This window comes from Nerophis ophidion, linkage group LG23 (genome assembly GCF_033978795.1).
Source record: "Nerophis ophidion isolate RoL-2023_Sa linkage group LG23, RoL_Noph_v1.0, whole genome shotgun sequence".
Taxonomy (NCBI): domain Eukaryota; kingdom Metazoa; phylum Chordata; class Actinopteri; order Syngnathiformes; family Syngnathidae; genus Nerophis; species Nerophis ophidion.
The window spans coordinates 33,445,494-33,467,993 of record NC_084633.1 but is presented as its reverse complement, the minus strand read 5'-3'; the positions used below and the strand labels follow the sequence as shown (position 1 = coordinate 33,467,993).

General features: G+C 38.3%; 1 protein-coding gene across 1 annotated transcript in view; it reads left to right on the top strand.

Moving 5' to 3' along the window:
• The window catches only part of tspan4b (tetraspanin 4b), a 35,769-nt gene that overhangs the window by 2,499 nt on the left and 10,770 nt on the right, over positions 1–22,500 (top strand). Inside the window, exons 2-6 of the mRNA XM_061884226.1 lie at positions 5,578–5,647; positions 5,739–5,930; positions 9,827–9,901; positions 11,068–11,163; positions 13,600–13,713. Coding sequence (XP_061740210.1) covers positions 5,579–5,647; positions 5,739–5,930; positions 9,827–9,901; positions 11,068–11,163; positions 13,600–13,713 — 546 coding nt within the window. The 5' untranslated portion in view covers position 5,578. The remainder of the gene's footprint in view (positions 1–5,577; positions 5,648–5,738; positions 5,931–9,826; positions 9,902–11,067; positions 11,164–13,599; positions 13,714–22,500) is intronic.

Here is a 22,500-nt window from a genome sequence, read left to right as displayed (position 1 = left end):
CAACTAATCCAAACATTCCAAGGGCTCATTACCTTTTTTTTCCCCGCTCCAAAACATTGTGGAGAAAGCTTGGATGAAATTAACTGGTTCCATAGATGATGGTTGAGGGATCCATAGAGTAGAAGAAAGTTACATTATATATTATGTATTGCTTTGTAAATATTGTGATATATAGAAATACGAGCTTTCTCTCGGCTTATGTTTTAAGTTATGAGCCTCCCTGCCACTAGGTGGCAGAGCGATTGTCACTGTGAACGTCCTAGCATCCGCTTTTACTGGCCAACAATAGCTTACAGCTAGAAATAGACAAACGTTTTTTCCAACCATGGGATGGAAGAAAGTGAGTGTGAAGGACAGTGCTGAGAAGAAGCGGGTGAACAAAATCATTAGAAACATGGCTGAGCTGAAGCCATTTTAGCATAGCATTGCTCGTCTGCACCATACTGAAGCAGAATGAGTCCAACACCAGCCAAAGACGTTGAAATAATACCTCAACGGCAAACATTTATCCATGAAAATTGGAGACGCTGCTGATGGACAGATAGTACTTTACTGATGGTGTGTTTGACAGAAAATCAGCTTAAATAAAATAACACATAAGTCTGTTCTCCAAGGTAAATGCTGTACTTTATTACATTACTTTAAAATTACTGTAATTGGTTGTAGTACATTCTTTTAAATTTAAAGTGCCAATGATTGTCACACACACACCAGGTGTGGTGATATTATTCTCTGCATTTGACCCATCACCCTTGATCACCCCCTGGGAGGTGAGGGGAGCAGTGAGCAGCAGCGGTGACCATGGCCAGGGACTCATTTTGGTGATTTAACCCCCAATTCCAACCACTGATGCTGAGTGCCAAGCAGGGAGGTAATGGATCCCATTTTTAATAGATTTTGGTATGACACGATCTATCCGATCTCAGGGCGGACACTCCAACCACTTGTATTGTAATATTACTTACCGTATTTCCTTGAATTGCCGCAGGGCATATAGTAATCGCCTGCCTTGAATTACTGCCGGGTCAAACTCGCTCCGCAAAATAATTAGTGCATACTTAGTATTACCGCCTGGTCAAACTCGTGACGTCACGAATGACACTTCCCCTGTCATCATTTTCAAAATGGAGGAGGCTGATTTCAATACCGGTAATTTGAAATGAAATCGCATAAAGGGAAGAAGATTAAGAGCTATTCAGTAGGATTTAAGGTCCAAGCTTACATCACACTCAAATTTTTGCGGCATGCCTTTGGTAAGTGCCGGAGTGAGAAGAGGTTTTAAAATAATTAGCGCATGCTTACTTTTACCGCATGCTTTTGGTAAGCGCAGGAGTGAGAAGAGGTTTTAAATTAATTAGTGACCCGGCGGCAATTCAGGGAAATACAGAACTAAAAATGTGTTTTCTTTTTGAAAAGCATTGTACGTATCAAAATTGCGCTACTTTTGGGAGGAGTGCGGGCAAGCACCAATTAGATTAATTTAATTAATTAATAGATTAATTTCAATTAATTACAAGACAAGTGTTTTGAGTTATATGTCCCGATTCCTCGTGACAGCTATGGACTTAGAGCAATATTCTCATTTTGTTGTGGCTTATTTTCTCTTTGCGCTCTTATTTTCCTAGTTCCACTTCCTTTTTTTTTGGCATGTCAGGCAGTGCCTTCACCTGTCCCTAATTGCCAATCGGGCCAGTTCGCTTTGCTTTGTTTTGCCTGCCTTGCTCCTAATAAAAGGGACTCATACGTCGCTATATACCCTGAACCACGTTCATGTGGACCTGATACTTTTTTGTGTTGTGGATGGGCTAGTTTAAGACAGAAGTGCTTCAGCGAAAAGAAAGAATTAGGTGACACGAACACTACTTGCACAAACTGCCCAAAATGTGTTGCCAGAGGCGCCAAAATCAGTCTGTGCTGCAATGGGTTACTTGCATTTTTTGTGTTTTTTAAATCAAATTGATAATAATGATGGACAAATGAATTTTGACTGTTTTTTTTTGCTGCACCTGTGTCTGACAAAAGCGAGCATTGTAGAATATGCACATAGCATTCGTGCATTTTTGTGTGTGAGCTTGTTTGCCCGAGTGGTATTCACTCTTGCTGAGTGACCTCACACAGGAAGTCAGACTGCTGACAGGAAGGAAGTTCCCTTCCCTCCTCAACAGACCTAATTATACGACCGAAGGCATTTCCCATGGCCGCAGCCAACCTGTGACCCACAAAGGGGCACCCATTAGTTAAGTGATGAATTCAGTGAGGCAGCACGGTGGAACAGGGGTTAGTGCGTCTGCCTCACAATACCAAGGTCCTGAGTAGTCCTGGGTTCAATCCCGGGCTCGGATCTTTTTTTGTGGAATTTGCATGTCCTCCCTCCGGGTACTCCGGCTTCCTCCCACCTCCAAAGACATGCACCTGGGGATAGGTTGATTGGCAACATCAAATGGGCCCAGTGTGTGAATGTTGTCTGTCTGTCTGTGTTGGCCCTGCGATGAGGTGGCGACTTGTCCAGGGTGTACACCGCCTTAAGCCCGATTGTAGCTGGGATAGGCGTCCGCGACCCCAAAGAGAATATGCAGTAGAAAATGGATGGATGGATGAATTCAGTGAAGAAACATGACCAAAATTCAATGGCCAAATCAAAGCCACAACCAGACATTGATTAAACGTTTTATTTGTGTTGTAGAATATTGGTTTGGAAATGACCAAATTTCAATGGTCAAATCCACGTCACAACCTGACATTGATTAAAGGGGAACATTATCACAATTTCAGAAGGGTTAAAACCAATAAAAATCAGTTCCCAGTGGCTTATCTTGTTTTTTCAAGTTTTTTTCAAAATTTTACCCGTCCCGTAATATCCCTAAAAAAAGCTTTAAAGTGCCTGATTTTCGCCATCTGCGAAGCCACTGTCCATTTCCCTGTGCCGTCACATAGCGATGCCAATACAAACAACTGGTGGATAGCACAGCAAGATATAGCGACATTAGCTTGGATTCAGAATCGGATTTCAGCAGCTTAAGCGATTCAACAGATTACGCATGTATTGAAACGGATGGTTGGAGTGTGGAGGCAGATAGCGAAAACAAAGTTTAAGAAGAAACTGAAGCTATTGAGCGAATAGCTATTGACGCTATTCGGCCCTGTTTGCCTTAGCATCGCCGTTAAAATGTGCAGACCAACGATCGGAAGTTTTGCATCTTGTGACACTGGATCAACTTAAATCTGTCGATTGGTAAGTGTTTGTTTGGGTGGAAAGAAACGCTGGATGCAAATACAGCTACAAATGTACATACAGCTAGCCTAAATAGCATGTTAGCATCCATTAGCTGGCAGTCATGCCGCGACCAAATATGTCTGATTAGCACATAAGTCAATAACATCAACAAAACTCACCTTTGTGATTTAGTTGACTTTATTGTTGGGAATGCATCTGCTTTGAGTGTCGCAGGATATCCAGAAATTTTTGCCATCTCTGTGCCATCTCTGTCAAAGCATCGCCGGTAAAAACCAAACGACGGACTTTCGCATCTCTTGACACTGGAGCAACTTAAATCCGTCGATTGGTATGTGTTTGTTTGGCATTGAATGTGGGTGGAGGGAAAGGCTGGATGCAAATATAGCTACAAATGAGGCATAACGATGCAATATATACATACAGCTAACCAAATAGCACGTTAGCATCGATTAGCATGCCGTGCTAATCGATGCACATTCTACGTAAATCAACTTGAATCCGTCCCTGATCGTGTTGTTACACCCTCCGACAACACACCGACGAGGCATGATGTCTCCAAGGTACCGGAAAACAGTCGAAAAAACGGAAAATAACAGAGCTGATTTGACTTGCTGCGTGTAATGTGGTGGAGAAAATGGCGGATTGACTACCTAGGCGACGTCACGTTCTGACGTCATTGCTCCGAGAGCGATAAATAGAGAGACGTTTAATCCGCCAAAATTCACCCATTTAGAGTTCGGAAATCGGTTAAAAAAAATAATTTTTCTGCAACATCAAGGTATATATTGACGCTTACATAGGTCTGGTGATAAGGATCCCCTTTAAACAAAAAGCAAGTTGTTCCAACGTTATGTTTAAGTTGCTCAATCAATCAATCAATCAATGTTTATTTATGTAGCCCTAAATCACATGTGTCTCAAAGGGCTGCACAAACCACAACGACATCGTCGGTAGAGCCCACATAAGGGCAAGGAAAAACTCACCCCAGTGGGACGTCGACAATGATGACTATGAGAAACCTTGGAGAGGACCGCATATGTGGGGAACCCCCCCAATGGATGTCGAGCGGATCTAACATGATATTGTAAAAGTCCAATCCATAGTGGATCTAACATAACCATGAGAATCCAGTCCAAAGTGGATCCAATATAGTAGCGACAGTCCTTGTCCCTGCACTCCTCAGCATCTACATGCTGTCATTAGGCGACATCATACACAAATACGGTGTTAGCTTTCACTGTTATGCTGATGACACCCAACTCTACATGCCCCTAAAGCTGACCAACACGCCGGCTGATAGTCAGCTGGAGGCGTTTCTTAATGAAATTAAACAAACAATGTCAGCCAACGTTTTGCAACTCAACACCAAAACAACGGACATGCTGATTATCGGTCCTGCTAGACACCGACCTCTATTTAGTAATACAACTTTAACATTTGACAACCAAACAATTAAACAAGGCGACTCTGTAAATAATCTGGGTATTATTTTCGACCCAACTCTTTCCTTTGAGTCCCACATCAAAAGCGTTACTAAAACGGCCTTCTTTCATCTCCGTAATATCGCTCAAATTTGCTCCATTTTGTCCACTAAAGACGCTGAGATCATTATCCATGCGTTTGTTACGTCTCGCCTCGACTACTGTAACGTATTATTTTCGGGTCTCCCCATGTCTAGCATTAAAAGATTACAGTTGGTACAAAATGCGGCTGCTAGACTTTTGACAAGAACAAGAACCGATCCACAGACAAGCGGTCCATCCTGGGTCCCGACTCTGAACAGCCAATACTTCATCCATGGCCACCGGACCGGAGAAAAAGAAAAGAAACGGCTTATCAACTGATCTAAAAAGGGGGTCTAATTAAAGGCTGGAGTATACAAATGAGTTTTAAGATGAGACCCAAATGCTTCTACTGAGGTAGCATCTCGAACTTTTACCGGGAGGGCATTCCAGAGTACTGGAGCCCGAATGGAAAATGTTCTATAGCCCGCAGACTTTTTTTGGGCTCTGGGAATCACTAATAAGCCGGAGTCCTTTGAACGCAGATTTCTTACCGGGACATATGGTACAATATAATCGGCAAGATAGGATGGAGCTAGACCTTGTAGTATTTTATACGTAAGTAGTAAAACCTTAAAGTCACATCTTAAGTGCACAGGAAGCCAGTGCAGGTGAGCCAGTACAGGCGTAATGTGATCAAATGTTCTTGTTCTTGCTCAACATCAAGACCTAATTCAACAAGTTCTCAACGTTGTTTCAATGTCTTGTGGCTGCTGGGAGTACAGTACAAATGAAAATGACCTGCCTCTTATCACATCTCTCCTTATTTTGTCTTTGCAGGATGTCGGTATCGTGCAGATGTTTGTGCTGCGTCAAATACGTGATGTTTGTGTTTAACCTCATCTTCTGGGTGAGTGTTTGCACAGCTGGGATTTACCAGGTGACATTTCAATGAAACATACATACTAATGAAGCCTTTTAATGTCACATTTCCTGAATAGTTAGGAGGATGCGGGTTGTTTGGCGTTGGAGTTTGGCTGTCCTTCACACAGGCGGAGTTTTCCTCTCTTCCGCTCTCCTTCCCATCCCTCTCGGCAGCCAATCTGCTGCTGGTCGCCGGCGGGATCACCATGGTAACGGGCTTCCTGGGCTGTCTGGGAGCCCTGAAGGAGCAGCGCTGCCTGTTGTTTATGGTAGGACGGCCTTACATGATCAAATTAGCACTTTTACACCTCTTCAATTCTTAGTCAAAGACAGTCTGTCATTTCTTACAATTGGGCTGTCAAACTCATTTTCACATGGCAGTTGTGCAGAGGGCTGCTTGTAACAGCGAATATATATAGTTATAGTTTATTGTTCTTCGGTCAATGGTCAGCAAAACAAACAAACAGTTGTGCAATCATCGACTGAAAATGAAAATGTTGCAGACCGAAAGCGTTTAGGCTGAAGTTGAACACTTATGCCGCCTAACCCTATAAAGCAGTGGTTCTTGACCTGGGTTCGATCGAACCCTAGGGGTTCGGTGAGTCGGCCTCAGGGGTTCGGTAGAGGTCAAAACACACCCGATTCATTATCTCAATAAAAAACTTCTCCCTATCGGCGTGTTACGGATACGGCAACAGCAGAAGTCACAACGATTTGCAGGTGTGTAATTTGTTGTGAGTTTAGTGTCGGTTTTGTTCTTTGAACAAGGTGATGTTCATGCACGGTTCATTTTGTGCACCAGTAAAAAAACACGGTTACACTTTAGTATGGGGGACATATTCATCATTAATTAGTTGCTTATTAACATGCAAATTAGTAACATATCGGCTCTTAACTAGTCATTAATAATGTCTTATACGGCATGGCCTAATTATAACCCTAACCCTCGAACCCTAACCCTAGCCCTAACCAAATAACTCCAAATTAAGTCTTGGTTACTTAGAATATGTTCCCCTTGTGTCCAAAAACCTCTAAATTATGTCTTTGTTACTTAGAATATGTTCTCCATATAAAGTGTTACCAAAAGCATATAACTTTGTCTTGAATTATTAAGAAATACATTTTATTTTTCACTAAGAAGGGTTTGATGAATGTGCATATGAAACTAATGGGGTTCGGTACCTCCAACAAGGTTAAGAACCACTGCTATAAACAATGTCAAGTACAAAATAAACTTCCGAAAATTATGAAATGTCCTTTGCACAACATACTATGAATACACATTATGCACAACATGAACATAGTTTAATTATATACATAGTAAAGGCATGTGAAATATCCTTGCACACGTATTAAACCTTTGCACCAATTATATGAATTCTAATGTGAAATTGCATCATGATATTAATACACAATTGCCCATGTATTTGAGGGTTAATTACTTTTATGTACAAATTGATGGCTAACCTGCTTTGAAATCATAAGTCAGGGTGACAAGCAGATATTTAACTATTTATTTTTTACAAAAAATGTTTGAATGATGTTAGTACAATGACTTCTGCATGATCTGATTTTATTTAAAAGGGGAACTGCACTTTTTCGGGGGATTTTTGCCTATTGTTCACAAGCTTTATGAGAGACAATAAGACACAAATATTTTCATTTTTTTTTGCGTTCTAACATGTAAAAATCAATCAATCAATTCTAAATAATTTAAAAAATGCATTAAAAACCATCAACAATACTTAATTTACGTCCTGTAACCTGTATAATAACCAAGCTGTAGGAACATTGTTATTGTAAGAGCAAACCCTGGGGAAATCTTTTTCGATCAAAGTATCGGCGTGCTTTGGTATTAGCCGTAAAAACTAACTACGGCAAGAGATAAGCTAACTTGTACAGCAACACAAAACGCGTTTGAGTTTGTTATGCACAACACAATGCGATACGACTCCAATCATATTACAGTATCTGCAAAATATTAACACACATTTCATGTTTTGTTTGCGCACAGCTAGCCACACAGCGTATGTACTGTATGTACTGATACACAAATGACGTGCTGCATTTATCGTGATCAATATTAAAGTTTGAACCACTCGATGGACAGTTGTGCGTTTGGTCCAGCTGGCCGGGGACATTTTTCTCCGGTGTATTTGGGTAAATACTCCATTTATGTTGAAATAGCTTAGCTTCAAGTTCCACATTTACAGCTTTGAGTCATGCCAACCTCACTCTCTCAGCTTCCATCTGCTCCGAGGTCTTACTCTTCATTTGTACTCGCTTCTAGAAGCAGCAGTTCATCCTCAGTATATTCAGCTTCAAAAAGATAAGTAATCTTATAGATAAATAGTCGTGTTCATTTTTTGTTACTGAATCTGCCATGATTAAAAGATGAACGCGCCTTTTTTTTTCTGGAAGTAGGAACACACTTGTTGCCAGAAGTCGGAAGTGCGATGCTAAGGACGGAAATAAATGCGCCGAGTAATCAGTTCCGGCAAGAATTAAAATGACCAAAATATGGTAACTGTTGTACATACTACATATTGTTATGAAGTTGTCTGTTACTACATTTTATATATATACTTGCAGTGTGTATATAAAAGGTTGATGGAGGGTTTTAAAGTTGTTTTAGAGGGAAATGCGGCATTTTCCAGTTTTTTTATCGTTTTCAAAATCTGTAAAAAAAAAAAAAAACTACGTGTGTTCTTGTCTCTCATATTTATTCCCCCAAAAAGTGCAGTTTCCCTTTAAGTTTAAAAGACATGCAATTGTACGAGCGCATTCAATTTTTCTGTCACAATCTTAACAAATTAGTGTGTTTACAATGAAAGATGAATAATTCATGCATATTATTTATAGCAGGGGTCACCAACCTTTTTGAAACCATGAGCTACTTCTTGGGTACTGATTAATGCGAAGGGTTACCAGTTTGATACACACCTAAATGAATTGCCAGGAATAGCCAAATTGCTCAATTTACCTTTAATATATATATATATAAAATGGGTATTTCTGTCTGTCATTCTGTCTTACATTTTTTTTCCTTTTATGGAAGGTTTTTTTGTAGGCAATAAATGATGAAAAAAACACTTAATTGAACGGTTTAAAAGAGGAGAAAACAGGAAAAAATGAAAATACATTTTTGAAACATAGTTTATCTTCATTTTCGACTCTGAAATTCAAAATTCAACTCAAAAAAGAAGAGAAAGACTAGCTAATTCGAATATTTGGGAAAAAAATTTAAAATAACTTATAGAACATCATTAGTAATTTTTCCTGATTAAGATTAATTTTAGAATTTTGATGACATGTTTTAAATAGGGTAAAATCCAATCTGCATTTTGTTAGAATATATAAAAAATTGGACCAAGCTATATTTCTAACAAAGAAAAATCATTATTTCTTCTAGATTTTCCAGGACAAAAATTTTAAAAGAAATTCAAAAGACTTTGAAATAAGATTTAAATTTGATTCTAAAGATTTTCTACATTTGCCAGAATAATTTTTTTGAATTTTAATCATAATAATAAGTTTGAAGAAATATTTCACAAATATTCTTCATCGAAAAAACAGAAGCTAAAATTAAGAATTAAATAAAAATGTATTTATTATTCTTTACAATAAAAAAATAAATTTACTTGAACATTGATTTAAATTGTCAGGAACGAAGAGGAAGGAATTTAAAAGGTAAAAAGGTATATGTGTTTAAAAATCCTAAAATCATTTTTAAGGTTGTATTTTTTCTCTAAAATTGTCTTCCTGAAAGTTATGAGAAGCAAAGTAATAAAATAAATCAATTTATTTAAACAATTGAATACCAAGTCTTTAAAATATTTTCTTGGATTTTCAAATTCTATTTGAGTTTTTTCTCTCTTAGAATTAAAAATGTCGAGCAAAGCGAGACCAGCTTGCTAGTAAATAAATAAAATTTAAATAGAGGCAGCTCACTGGTAAGTGCTGCTATTTGAGCTAGTTTTAGAACAGGCCAACGGGCTACCTGGTGCCCGCGGGCCCCGCGTTGGTGACCCCTGATATATAGGCTTTCCCGGGCCACATAGAATAAGGTGGCAGACCATGTCTGTTGAGTTTGACACCTGTGTCCTAGAAGAATTACAAAAATGTTTTTAAATAAGCTCACAATTATCTTCCTCCCTCTTCACAGTTCTTTGTGATCCTGTTGCTCCTCGTCTTGACAGAAGTTGCTCTCGTTCTGGTCATACACATCTTTCGTGATCAGGTAAGCTCAATATCTACTCACGCCAGTGGTATTGGAATTCAACCCATAAAAAGGCCCCAAAAACATTTTTCATTTTGCATACTCTAAGCCAGGGGTGTCCAAGCTATGGCTTGCATGCTAAGTTTGGTCCACCGGCATCTTCAGTTTGGCCGGCGAGACGTCATGAGTTTAATAAGGAATCTGTGGGGTGTTTTCAAATACATTTTAAATATCTGATTATATTGTTGCTGCAACTTTGCCACTATCTTATGGAGAATGTGATTAATTCAGATCAGTGATCATGAGTTGTGCATTGAAATTAATTCAGGACAGCATTTACCTGTATGACCCAATCGAACAACCTTCCCTAGTCATGGCACACAAAAACAATTCTACCGACACAAAAAGTCAACACACATTGTCACACATAACACAACTTTCTCACTGAACGTTGTGGATATTATAAAAAAAAAAAAAGAAGGTCCAAGCACCATGAAACAGTCCATATTACACCCATTTAAATTCATTACAATGCATGATGGGTGCTGCAAAGAGAAATGGAGAAATTGGCATGGGCGAAACTGCCCAAAGATAGGAGTGCCAAGCTTGTGGCATCATATTCAAAAATATTTGAGGCTGTAATTGCTGTCAAAGTGCATCAACAAAGTAATAAGCAAAGGCTGTGAATACTTATGCACATATATTTTTTTAGCTTTAGTAAATTTGCAAAATAAAAAAAATAAAAATACATTTTCACATTGTCATTATGAGGTGTTATATGTAGAATTTTGTGGAGAAAAATTATCTTATTCCTTGACAAAAATGCGAAGCGCTGTGAATATAATCCGCATGCACTATATATAAGTGCTCACTTGCGCAGTACATATTTATTTTTGCTTATGGCTTCCTGGAAATCTTAATTATGGACATTTTTAGAGAGGAAATAGTGACATAGTCATGTGAATACACCTAAAAGCCCACAGAGGAAGTGTAACTTCCTCTCCGGCAGGGCTAGTGTGGCAGAATCAAATACAATATTTAACAGGACCCTTTCAAAGATGGATTGCATCATGAGGGTAATTCAGTGGAAGATGATCAAATTCCCAAAAACACACCAATTGGGAAAGTTGACCAAAAATTTTCCGCACCCTCTTATGTGGTTCCTCTATTTGTTTCTTTTTTTCCAGCTGGATTCCAAAGCACAAGGTGACTTAAAGGAGGGGATGAAGAGTTATGAATCAGACCCTGGGTTGAAAAAATCCTGGGATAATGTCCAAAAAATGGTAAGAATTTAAAAAATACCAACATAAAACCTGCCTTGTTACTACACACACAACACAGCACAATAACAAACAACTCATTTGGGGAAAAAGTTGGTGTACATTTATGATATTAATATAAGTTTTTATACTCCTTGTACATTTTTTGTTGTTTTGCTCCTCAGAAGTTTAAAATGAAAAAATCATCTAATTTCAAAAGGGGTGGACGATACGGCAAAATTTGGTACCAGGCAAACACAATGTTCGTACCGTTGATACCAAGAATACTATTGATATATTTTACGTGACATTTTTCAAAATATTTGCATGAGTTAGGAATTTCTCATTAATTTTTTGACTGTAATCAGAACAGGATGAATAAACGATAAGACAAACAAGACAATTTTTTAAACAAATATTTGTGAACAATTTTTATACAGTGCTATTAAACAATGTAACATTAGGATAAAAAAGCTAATAATGATTTTATTTTATGAAAAACAATTTAAAATAAAGTCAGTCGTGAAAAATTATTAAACAAAGGCGAAAACTACTATTAGCTTTCATTCAAATCCTTGGGCATTTTGCGCCCAAAGTCTTCTCGTGTTTTTTAACGTTTTCAACAAATGTGTTTTTACCTTATTTTTTGTGGACTTTTTGTATCTGCACTGAAACCACATAATTTCCTCATTGTGGGATGAATAAATTCCATCCTGTCCTGTCCTATCCTATACCTGCAAAAAAGCTAATAAAGCGTTACAATTTTTTGAGAACAAAGATATATGATTTTAAGGTGTATACCTGCAAAATGAGCAACAAAAGCTACAAACATTGGCTAACAGTTAGCATATGTCCAAAATAGGACTCTGAGGTGTATACCTCCAAATATAGCTAAAAAAGCTAACATGCTAACATTAGCATGCTTCAAGTACAACAATATTTTAGTCTAAGGTGTATACCTCCAAAATAAGCTACAAAAATAGCATGAAATGTTCGCATGTCATCATGCTAAACTAACAGTTAAAGTACCAAATTATGCGGACCCAACTCAGAATGGGACAAGCGGTAGTAAATGGATGGATGGATGGTATAGAGCAGGTGTCAGCAACCTATCATTGAAAGAGCCATAGTGCACCAAAAATACAAAAAACAAATCTGTCTGGAGCCGCATAAAGTTAAAAGCCTTATGTAAGTGTTAGAATGAAGGCAACACATCAAGTAAGGGTCTCTGAAGGTGAGATAATACCTGGAAATGACTGGCTTAAAACTGCCAAAGGTATAGATGTGTGTGCTCAAGTTCAGGGAAAAGACAGGCTTTTTTCTTTTAATGGATTTATTACAATCTTTGAAAGCTGGGTAACGTTTGCTGTGGTCTGGAACAACATGGCACACAATCAGAAATGCAGCCAATATTACATACAGATAATGTGTCATGAGACATGCAAATATAAATTAAATACACAGAGGACATAAGTAAAGAAAATTAAATATACCTACAAACGATGCATAATGATGCAATATGTACACACGGCTAGCCTAAATAGCATGTTAGCATGGATTATTAGCACTCCACGCAAGTCAATGACAACAACAAAGCTCACCTTTGTGCATTCACGCACAGCATAAAACGTTTGGTGGACAAAATGAGACAGAAGGAGTTGAGTTTGAGTATATTTCGATCATGCATGCTTACAACATGATACATAATTTCCAGTTTCTCTATTCAACATGTTCAAAAAAAAGTAGTGGCATTAAACACATCTTTCTGTGGCAGCGACGGAGAAAATTGTACATGTAAACAAACTACGACGGGTTGAAAGGCCGCCAAAATTAGTAGGACAAAACAGCGCTGGCCAAATACTGCCATCAATGAAGCATAAACACAAATATATTAAACAATAGGATTTCTAACAATTAGGAATGTTTGTGTTATATGTGTCCTCTGGGAGAAACATTAGTAAAACAAATATATTTCCCCCGATCTTTTTCCAATTTTGAAAAAGTTCCAAGGTTTTGATTGATTGATTGATTGATTGAAACTTTTATTACTAGATTGCACAGTACAGTACATATTCCGTACAATTGACCACTAAATGGTAACACCCCAATAAGTTCTTTAACCTGTTTAAGTCGGGGTCCACGTTAATCATTTCATGGTAAGGAGCCACTGGGGCTGTGCTAAAGAGCCGCGGGTTGCTGACCTCCGGCATAAAGACTAGCAATATTCAGATCGATCTACCCACCTCGAGTACATACAGTACTTTGACGCTTAACTGAAGTTATTTGAGTCGTGTGCATTATTTTTATGAATGGGTAACACTGAGGATTGATTTATTACACACCTCACCTGATGTGTCACACCAAGGCATCTAGAATTTAACTCTACATTAGCCGAGGACTAACTGGCAATTGTAGAACCCAACTTGTTTTTAATGAATTTCTCTATGTTTCCTCTTCCAGTTCAAATGTTGCGGCGTTACCAACAAAACCGACTGGTATGAAGTGCTCAATGGAACGCTGCCATCCTCCTGCTGCTCTGTTGGGATCGACCAATGCACTGATGGATGGAGTGAGGTCAGTGTACTGCTTACTCAGCAACAAGGGGGCTACAAAAAACCCTGATCTTTTTATATGAGATCTAAATGTTCTCCAGATGTGCGACCGGGAACACGATCAACAGCGATTTAAATGGAATATTTCATGTAAATGGAGCAAAATGAGTTGGCCACTGGCCAGACTGGTGTACCGTTGCCTCGACTGTTCTCTGCATACCTAAGACATGCATGATATGAGTCAGTGAACGTGTCAGTGTTTTCTCAGGTGTATGCAAGTCCAATTCTCCAAAAGCTTGAACAGTATGATCCTGTAAAAGAAGAAGGGGGGGAAAAAACATGTGTTCTCTTCATTTAGTTTGCGTTATTGCACCCGGTTGTACGATTTTTTTGTCCAACAATCGACAGACTTGCTTAGTCCAGGGGTGTCAAATTTGTTTTCATTTAGGGCCACATCTCAGAGGGTCGCTTTTGACAATGAGTAATATATGAATATACATGTATATCTATAATACTATATAATAATGGATGGATATGTAATACTTTAACAATATTTTTTTTTACATCAGCCTTTTCATATAAAGCCATAAACGAATGGAACGACCTCACAACAAACTTGAAAAGTTTAACAGATTACTCTTCATTTAGAATTGAAATTAAAAAGTGGCTTTGGAGCAATTAAGGCGGTCACGCGGTCACTAAGGTGGGCACTATGTTAGGCAGATCAACTAAATGTGTATTATATTTATTGGGGCTGCGAATCTTTGGGTGTCCCACGATTCGATTCAATATCGATACTTGGGGTCACGATTCGATAATATATCGATTTTTTTCGATTCGATTCGATTCTCTATTCAAAAACGATATTTTTCCGATTCAAAAAGATTCTGTATTCATTCAATACATAGGATTTCAGCAGGATCTACCAAAGTCTGCTGACATGTTAGCAGAGTAGTAGATTTAAAAAAAAAAAACTTTTATAATTATAAAGGACAATGTTTTATTGCAATAATGTAAATGTGTTTTAACTATTAAACGAACCAAAAATATGACTTATTTTATCTATGTGAAAATATTGGACACAGTGTGCTGTCAAGCTTATGAGATGCGATGCAAGTGTAAGCCACTGTGACACTATTGTTCTTTTTTTTTTATAAATGTCTAATGATAATGTCAATGAGGGATTTTTAATCACTGCTATGCTGAAATTATAACTAATATTGATACTGTTGTTGATAATATTCATTTTTGTTTCACTACTTTTGGTTTGTTCTGTGTCGTGTTTGTGTCTCCTTTCAATTGCTCTGTTTATTGCAGTTCTGAGTGTTGCTGGGTCAGGTTTGGTTTTGGAATTGGATTGCATTGTTATGGTATTGCTGTGTAGTGGTTTGTTGGATTGATAAAAAAATAAATAAAATACAAAACAAAAATTGATTTTTTTAAAAATGAGAATCGATTCTGAATCGCACAACGTATTCGATTCGATTCGTATTAGAAACGATTTTTTCCCCCACCCCTATTATTTATCCATGACAGCATTTCTGTTGTAAATTGCGAGGTTTGTCTGTTAAAATCATGGTTGTTTTTACAAATGATGACAGATGTGAACAAGAGCATGTATTGTCTTTGTGTGATGATGTAAATGAGGTGCGGTTGTATTGTATATTTAATTTAAGTAGCCAGGGACTGCAGATGGGGCTTCACGGTGGCAGAGGGGTTAGTGCGTCTGTCTCACAAAACGAAGGTCCTTCAGTCCTGGGTTCAAATCCAGGCTCGGGATCTTTCTGTGTGGAGTTTGCATGTCCTCCCCGTGAATGCGTGGGTTCCCTCCGGGTACTCCGGCTTCCTCCCACCTCCAAAGACATGCACCTGGGGATAGGTTGATTGGCAACACTAAAATTGGCCCTAGTGTGTGAATGTGAGTGTGAATGTTGTCTGTCTATCTGTGTTGGCCCTGCGATGAGGTGGCGACTTGTCCAGGGTGTACCTCGCCTTCCGCCCGATTGCCAGCGCCCCCCGCGACCCCAAAAGGGAATAAGCGGTAGAAAATGGATGGATGGATGGACTGCAGATGGAAATGAGCTGTCTTTGAGCTTAATGTTTTTGTGCACCGTCCCTTCAAATAAAGACTAAACAAACAAACATAAGCTGCAAAAAAAAAATTACATTTTACTTTAAAAACTGGCATCTCAGTCACCGGAATTGTACAGTAAAAGCAATGTTGTTTTTTTTAACATATACGAAATGAATAAATGGAATGTAATGGAAAAACAACACCATTGTTTTTAGTGGTAAAATTCAAGCAATAGAGCTGCTAGTTTGTTTGTTTTTACCGTAAAAGCTAGTTTGTTTGTTTTTACCGTAAAATCTTGTTGTTTTGTTTTTTTGTTTGTTTGTTTTTTAATGTTTTAGTGTCTTACTGCATATGGGAAAAAACACTTAAAATCCATTGTCAATTTTACAGTCCACACTTTGATTGATGATTTGTTTTGAAATCATCAGTCAAGCAGAGATTTAAGTACAGTATTTATCTTTATTTTAACAAATAATATTTATATATATAATTTTGATGATATGGAATTTTAAAAGATATGCTATTGCATGCAGCACATGATTTTTTTTTTATGTCATTATGGAATAAACTAATATATTTAGTAAGAAAAGATTAAGCATTTATTAATGCATATTATTTCCAGGCTTTCGCGAGTCACATATAATAATGTGGCGGGCCAGATATGGCCCCTGGGCCTTGAGTTTGACACCTGTGGCTTAGTCTATGCGTTAAGGGCTGGCCTGATCTACTAAGATCCCAAAAAGAAAGTGCTAAATAGTGTAAACATTTTAAAAACTTGCACTATTAGTAGGCGTGTTGTGGGGGATCTGCTATGAATGCGTGCACAAATAATACCAAGTGCAACAATTTTGCAGACCGCCCTATTTCAATGAGGTGTTATGTACTGTCAGCTGTCACCATGGCGACAGTCATTTTTCTCCACATTCGTGGCCTCCTGCTCAGACTTGCGCTGTTTTGCCATGTTGATGAACATGCAGCACACAAATCAAACCAAATCAAATCAACTTTATTTATAAAGCACATTTAAAATTTACCACAGGGGCAGCCAAAGTGCTGTACGATGGGCAGGTTAAAAGATAATACGAGGACCGAGCAAACAACACAACACAAACAGAACATGACAAAAAATAAATAAATAAAACATAAAAACAGGTTCACAGCAGGTGTATAATGGGGCGCCATTGCAGGATGGATATCACTCAGTGTTAAAAGCCAAGGAATAAAAGTATGTTTTTAAGAGAGACTTAAAAACAGGAAGAGAGGAGGTTTGTCTAACACTCATAGAAGCACACGGAAGGTGCGCTCCATGACATTTCCTGTCCGAATGTGAGCCACATTGTATCAATGTTCTTCCCCAGAGTCAAGAGAAAGGAGTGTTTTGTGTCATTCATTGCGTCCCGACTGCGTGGAAACTGGATATTTACTCGTCCATTCTTCGTTATATAGCATTTAACACATGGGACTATGGTTGTCCCGATACCAATATTTTGGTATCGGTACCTAAATGTATTTCGATACTTTTCCATACTTTTCTAAATAGAGGCCACCAAAAAATACATGACAAACAATCTTTTTTTATTGCAATTTTTTATTGCAATTTTGTCCTTAAATAAAATAGTGAACATACAAGACAACTTGTCTTTTAGTGGTAAGTAAACAAACAAAGGCTCCTAATTTGTCTGCTGATGTATGCAGTAACATATTGTGTCATTTATCATTCTATTATTTTGTCAAAATTATGAAGGACAAGCTGTAAAAATTGATTATTAATTCACTTAAACATGTTCTATCTACACTTCTGTTAAAATGTAATAATCATGTATCCTTCTGTTGTTTGGATACTTTACATTAGTTTCAAATTTGAGTATCGATCCGATACCAAGTAGTTACAGGATCAGACATTGGTCATATTCAAAGTACTCAAGTTTCCAGGGACATATTTACTGAGTTTATAAACATATCGTGAATTTTTTAAAAAGGAAAATTTGTTTTTCGACGATGAAAAAATATTGATGTAATCATAGTATCGACGAGATGCGATCTTGTACTTGGTATCATTGCAGTGGATGTCAGGTGTAGATCCACCCATGGCGTTTATTTCCAGTCAGGCGTGCTGGCTTTTGTTTACATTGTGACGCTGGTGAGCCATTGCATCGTCCTACGGCAGTGGTGTCAAACTCAAATACAGAGTGGGCCAAAATTTTAAACGGAACAAAGCCGCGGGCCAAGGTTGAACAAATTAACCTTTTAATAGGGACCCAAACAAGTTTTGCATTAAATATTGAACAAGCAAGGGTTATATAACTTTAGTGACATGCAAAATCCAGTTTCAAATAATAATAACAATAATTAAAAGAATATCAATGGCATATTAAATAAAATTTAAATAAAAGTATTTTTTTTCTATTTGCAATCTTCTGAGGTAAATAAATATCAAATTTTTTCCACAGGCTAATAATAAATTTGAAAATAAAATAACAATAATGAATGAACCAAACATTCAAGCCTTGAAGTAGCAAGAGAAAATGCATTATTAAAATGTTCATTTTTGGTCAGTTTGCTGGAAGTTTCCCGGAAGAGTTAGTGCTGCAAAGGTTTCTGGATATTTGTTCTGTTGTGTTACGGTGCGGATGTTCACCCAAAATGTGTTTGTTATTCTTGTTTGGGTGGGTTCACACAGTGGTGCATATTTGTAACAGTGCTAAAGTTGTTTATAGGGCCACCCTCAGTGTGACCCGTATGGCTGTTGACCAAGTATGCCTTGCATTCACTTGTGTGTGTGTGTGTAAAAGCCACAAATATTATGTGACACGCTGTTAGTATGGAGGAAAAGCGGACGTGACGACAGGTTGTAGAGAACGCTAAAGGCAGTGCCTTAAATGCACGCCCCCAATATAGTTGTTCAGGTGGAAATCGGTAGAAATTCGTGAGAATGGTTGCCCCGGGAAATTTTCGGGAGGGGCACTGAACTTTGGGAGTCTACCGTGAAAATTAGGAGGGTTGGCAAGTATGAGTATTAGCGGTGAATGCGGTGTTACAGCGGCACCGACGCTGTATAACACCGGTGGGCCAGCTCTAATGCTAAATTGATATTGCCTCAAGGGCCAAATATACCGCGGGCCAGAGTTTGACACCCATGTCTTACGAGGTGTAGTTAAGCATGTTTAGCTATTCCTCGTCCTGCAGGGATGATACTTGTAAGAAACTTACTTTATTCGTCGCCATAGAGGCGAGGATTAGTGATTTTGACTGCGGATGGATGTCCGCTGCAAGCTAACTAGCCTTGTCTTAAAGCACCTCTTCCTGAGGGTGTTATAGTGTTAGAGCATCACCTTTATCGTCAGTTTTAGGCCAAAATGCGTCCATTCTCCCTTTTCTGTCTACACACTGTGTCTGCTTGCACGTACTCTGTGATTGTGCGCTGCCGAACATGCCGTGATGACGCGTCGTCATGCCCGGGAACCGATACTTTTCAAACAGAGTATAGTCCTGATTTTGATTTAGTAGTACCACAATACTATTCTAGTATTGGTATACTGTACAACCCTACTTGGGACCTGTAAAAATACTGTGAGGGATGTCAGCACGAACTGTGCTGGAATTATCCAGCCACGAGAAAATGCAGTTTTGCAATGGGTTTTTCCGTAGCAGATACATTGGCTCCTTTTGGTTTTTGGCTCCAAAAGCTCTTAAGTCATCAAGCAGTGTAAAGGATGCCAGCCAGTGTGCCTGGGCCATGTGTACCTTAGAAAATGTCACCTAATGCCATATATACAGTATATACCGTATTTACTTGAATTGGCGCCGAGGCGCTAATTAATTTAAAACCTCTTCTCACTCCTGCGCTTACCAAAGGCATGCGGTAAAAGTAAGCATGCACAAATTATTTTAAAACCTCTTCTCACTCCTGCGCTTACCAAAGGCATGCGGTAAAAGTAAGCATGCACAAATTATTTTAAAACCTCTTCTCACTCCTGCGCTTACCAAAGGCATGCGGTAAAAGTAAGCATGCGCTACTTTAAAACCTATTCTCACTCCTGCGCTTACCAAAGGCATGCGGTAAAAGTAAGCATGCACTAATTATTTTAAAACCTCTTCTCACTCCTGCGCTTACCAAAAGGCATGCGGTAAAAGTAAGCATGCACTAATTATTTTAAAACCTCTTCTCACTCCTGCGCTTACCAAAGGCATGCGGTAAAAGTAAGCATGCGCTAATTATTTTAAAACCTCTTCTCACTCCTGCGCTTACCAAAGGCATGCGGTAAAAGTAAGCATGCACTAATTATTTTAAAACCTCTTCTCACTCCTGCGCTTACCAAAGGCATGCGGTAAAAGTAAGCATGCGCTAATTATTTTAAAACCTCTTCTCACTCCTGCGCTTACCAAAGGCATGCGGTAAAAGTAAGCATGCGCTAATTAATTTAAAACCTCTTCTCACTCCTGCGCTTACCAAAGGCATGCGGTAAAAGTAAGCATGCACTAATTATTTTAAAACCTCTTCTCACTCCTGCGCTTACCAAAGGCATGCGGTAAAAGTAAGCATGCGCTAATTAATTTAAAACCTTTTCTCACTCCTGCGCTTACCAAAGGCATGCGGTAAAAGTAAGCATGCACTAATTATTTTAAAACATCTTCTCACTCCTGCGCTTACCAAAGGCATGCGGTAAAAGTAAGCATGCGCTAATTAATTTAAAACCTATTCTCACTCCTGCGCTTACCAAAGGCATGCGGTAAAAGTAAGCATGCACTAATTATTTTAAAACCTCTTCTCACTCCTGCGCTTACCAAAGGCATGCGGTAAAAGTAAGCATGCGCTAATTATTTTAAAACCTATTCTCACTCCTGCGCTTACCAAAGGCATGCGGTAAAAGTAAGCATGCGCTAATTATTTTAAAACCTCTTCTCACTCCTGCGCTTACCAAAGGCATGCGGTAAAAGTAAGCATGCGCTAATTATTTTAAAACCTCTTCTCACTCCTGCGCTTACCAAAGGCATGCGGTAAAAGTAAGCATGCGCTAATTAATTTAAAACCTCTTCTCACTCCTGCGCTTACCAAAGGCATGCGGTAAAAGTAAGCATGCACTAATTATTTTAAAACCTCTTCTCACTCCTGCGCTTACCAAAGGCATGCGGTAAAAGTAAGCATGCGCTAATTATTTTAAAACCTCTTCTCACTCCTGCGCTTACCAAAGGCTTGCTGTAAAAATTTGAGTGTGATGTAAGTTTGGACCTTAAATCCTACTGAATAGTTCTTAATCTTTTTCCCTTTATGCGATTTCAAATTACCGGTATTGAAATCAGCCTCCTCCGTTTTGAAAATGATGAAAGGGGAAGTGTCACTCGTGACCAGAGGTGGGTAGAGTAGCCAAAAACTGTACTCAAGTAAGAGTACTGTTACATTAGAGATTTATTACTCAAGTAAAAGTAAGGAGTAGTCACCTTGAGTAAAAGTAAAAAGTATGTTGTGAAAAAACTACTCAAGTACTGTAACCTCATTACGGCAACAAATAATGCACAAAAACATAAAAATAGCAATGAACTAATTCAGAGCCAGGAATATCTCTTAAGCAACTAAAACAATAACATACATTAAATAATAATACATTAAAATAAAAAAAGGCAAATTGAGCCACAATAACTTAACAGCACCATAGGCTCAGTAGGCATTCATTGATTGATTGACTGAAACTTGTATTAGTAGATTGCACAGTACAGTACATTTTCTGTACAATTGACCACTAAATGGTAACACCCCAATAAGTTTTTCAACGTCAATCAATGACTTAGTAAATGACCAAGTCGAGGTGATCTACCTCATATATACATACACACACACCATATATATTAATATGTCCAGGGTGTACCCTGCCTTCCGCCCGATTGTAGCTGAGATAGGTGCCAGCGCCCCCCGCGACCTCAAAAGGGAATAAGCGGTAGGAAATGGATGGATGGATATATATATATATATATATATATATATATATATATATATATATATATATATACAGTATATAATTTATATTTATTTATTTTGCCATTTTTGTTGAAATGTTAAAGGTGTTTTAATGAATATACATGCATGTTTAACATATAGATTCCTATCTTTCATGAAGACAAGAATATAAGTTGGTGTATTACCTGATTCTGATGACTTGCATTGATTGGAATCAGACAGTATAGTGCTGATAATGTCCACATTTTCAAATGGAGGAGAAAAAAAGTTCCTCTTTTCTGTCTAATACCACATGAAAGTCGTTGGTTTTTGGCATCTCATCTGTCCAGCTTCCATATTCGTTTTTATACACTTTACAAGAAATACATTGGCGGCAAACTCCGTAGCTTGCTCGCTTGTTAGCGCTGGCTTTCGGAGACTCTTATTTTGTTAGCGCAGGCGCGATGGAGCGGCACTTTTATTGTGAAGACAGGAACTGTGCGATCAGTCTTTAGGCTTTTGACGGGAAGTACCGTTGAAATAAAAAGTGTCTTTTTTCCTTTACACTTTTGATTGATTGAAACTTGTATTATTAGATTGCACAGTACAGTACATATTCTGCACAATTGACCACTAAATGGTAACACCCCAATAAGTTTTTCAACTTTTTTAGGTCGGATTCGACGTGTGACGGTCACGTGACCGCCTGTTTTTTTTTTTGATTGGTCCAATGTCACCAGTGACTGCATTTGATTGGTGAAACGCAGGCATGCGTAGTTCCTACTTTGAATGCGTGTCTGACA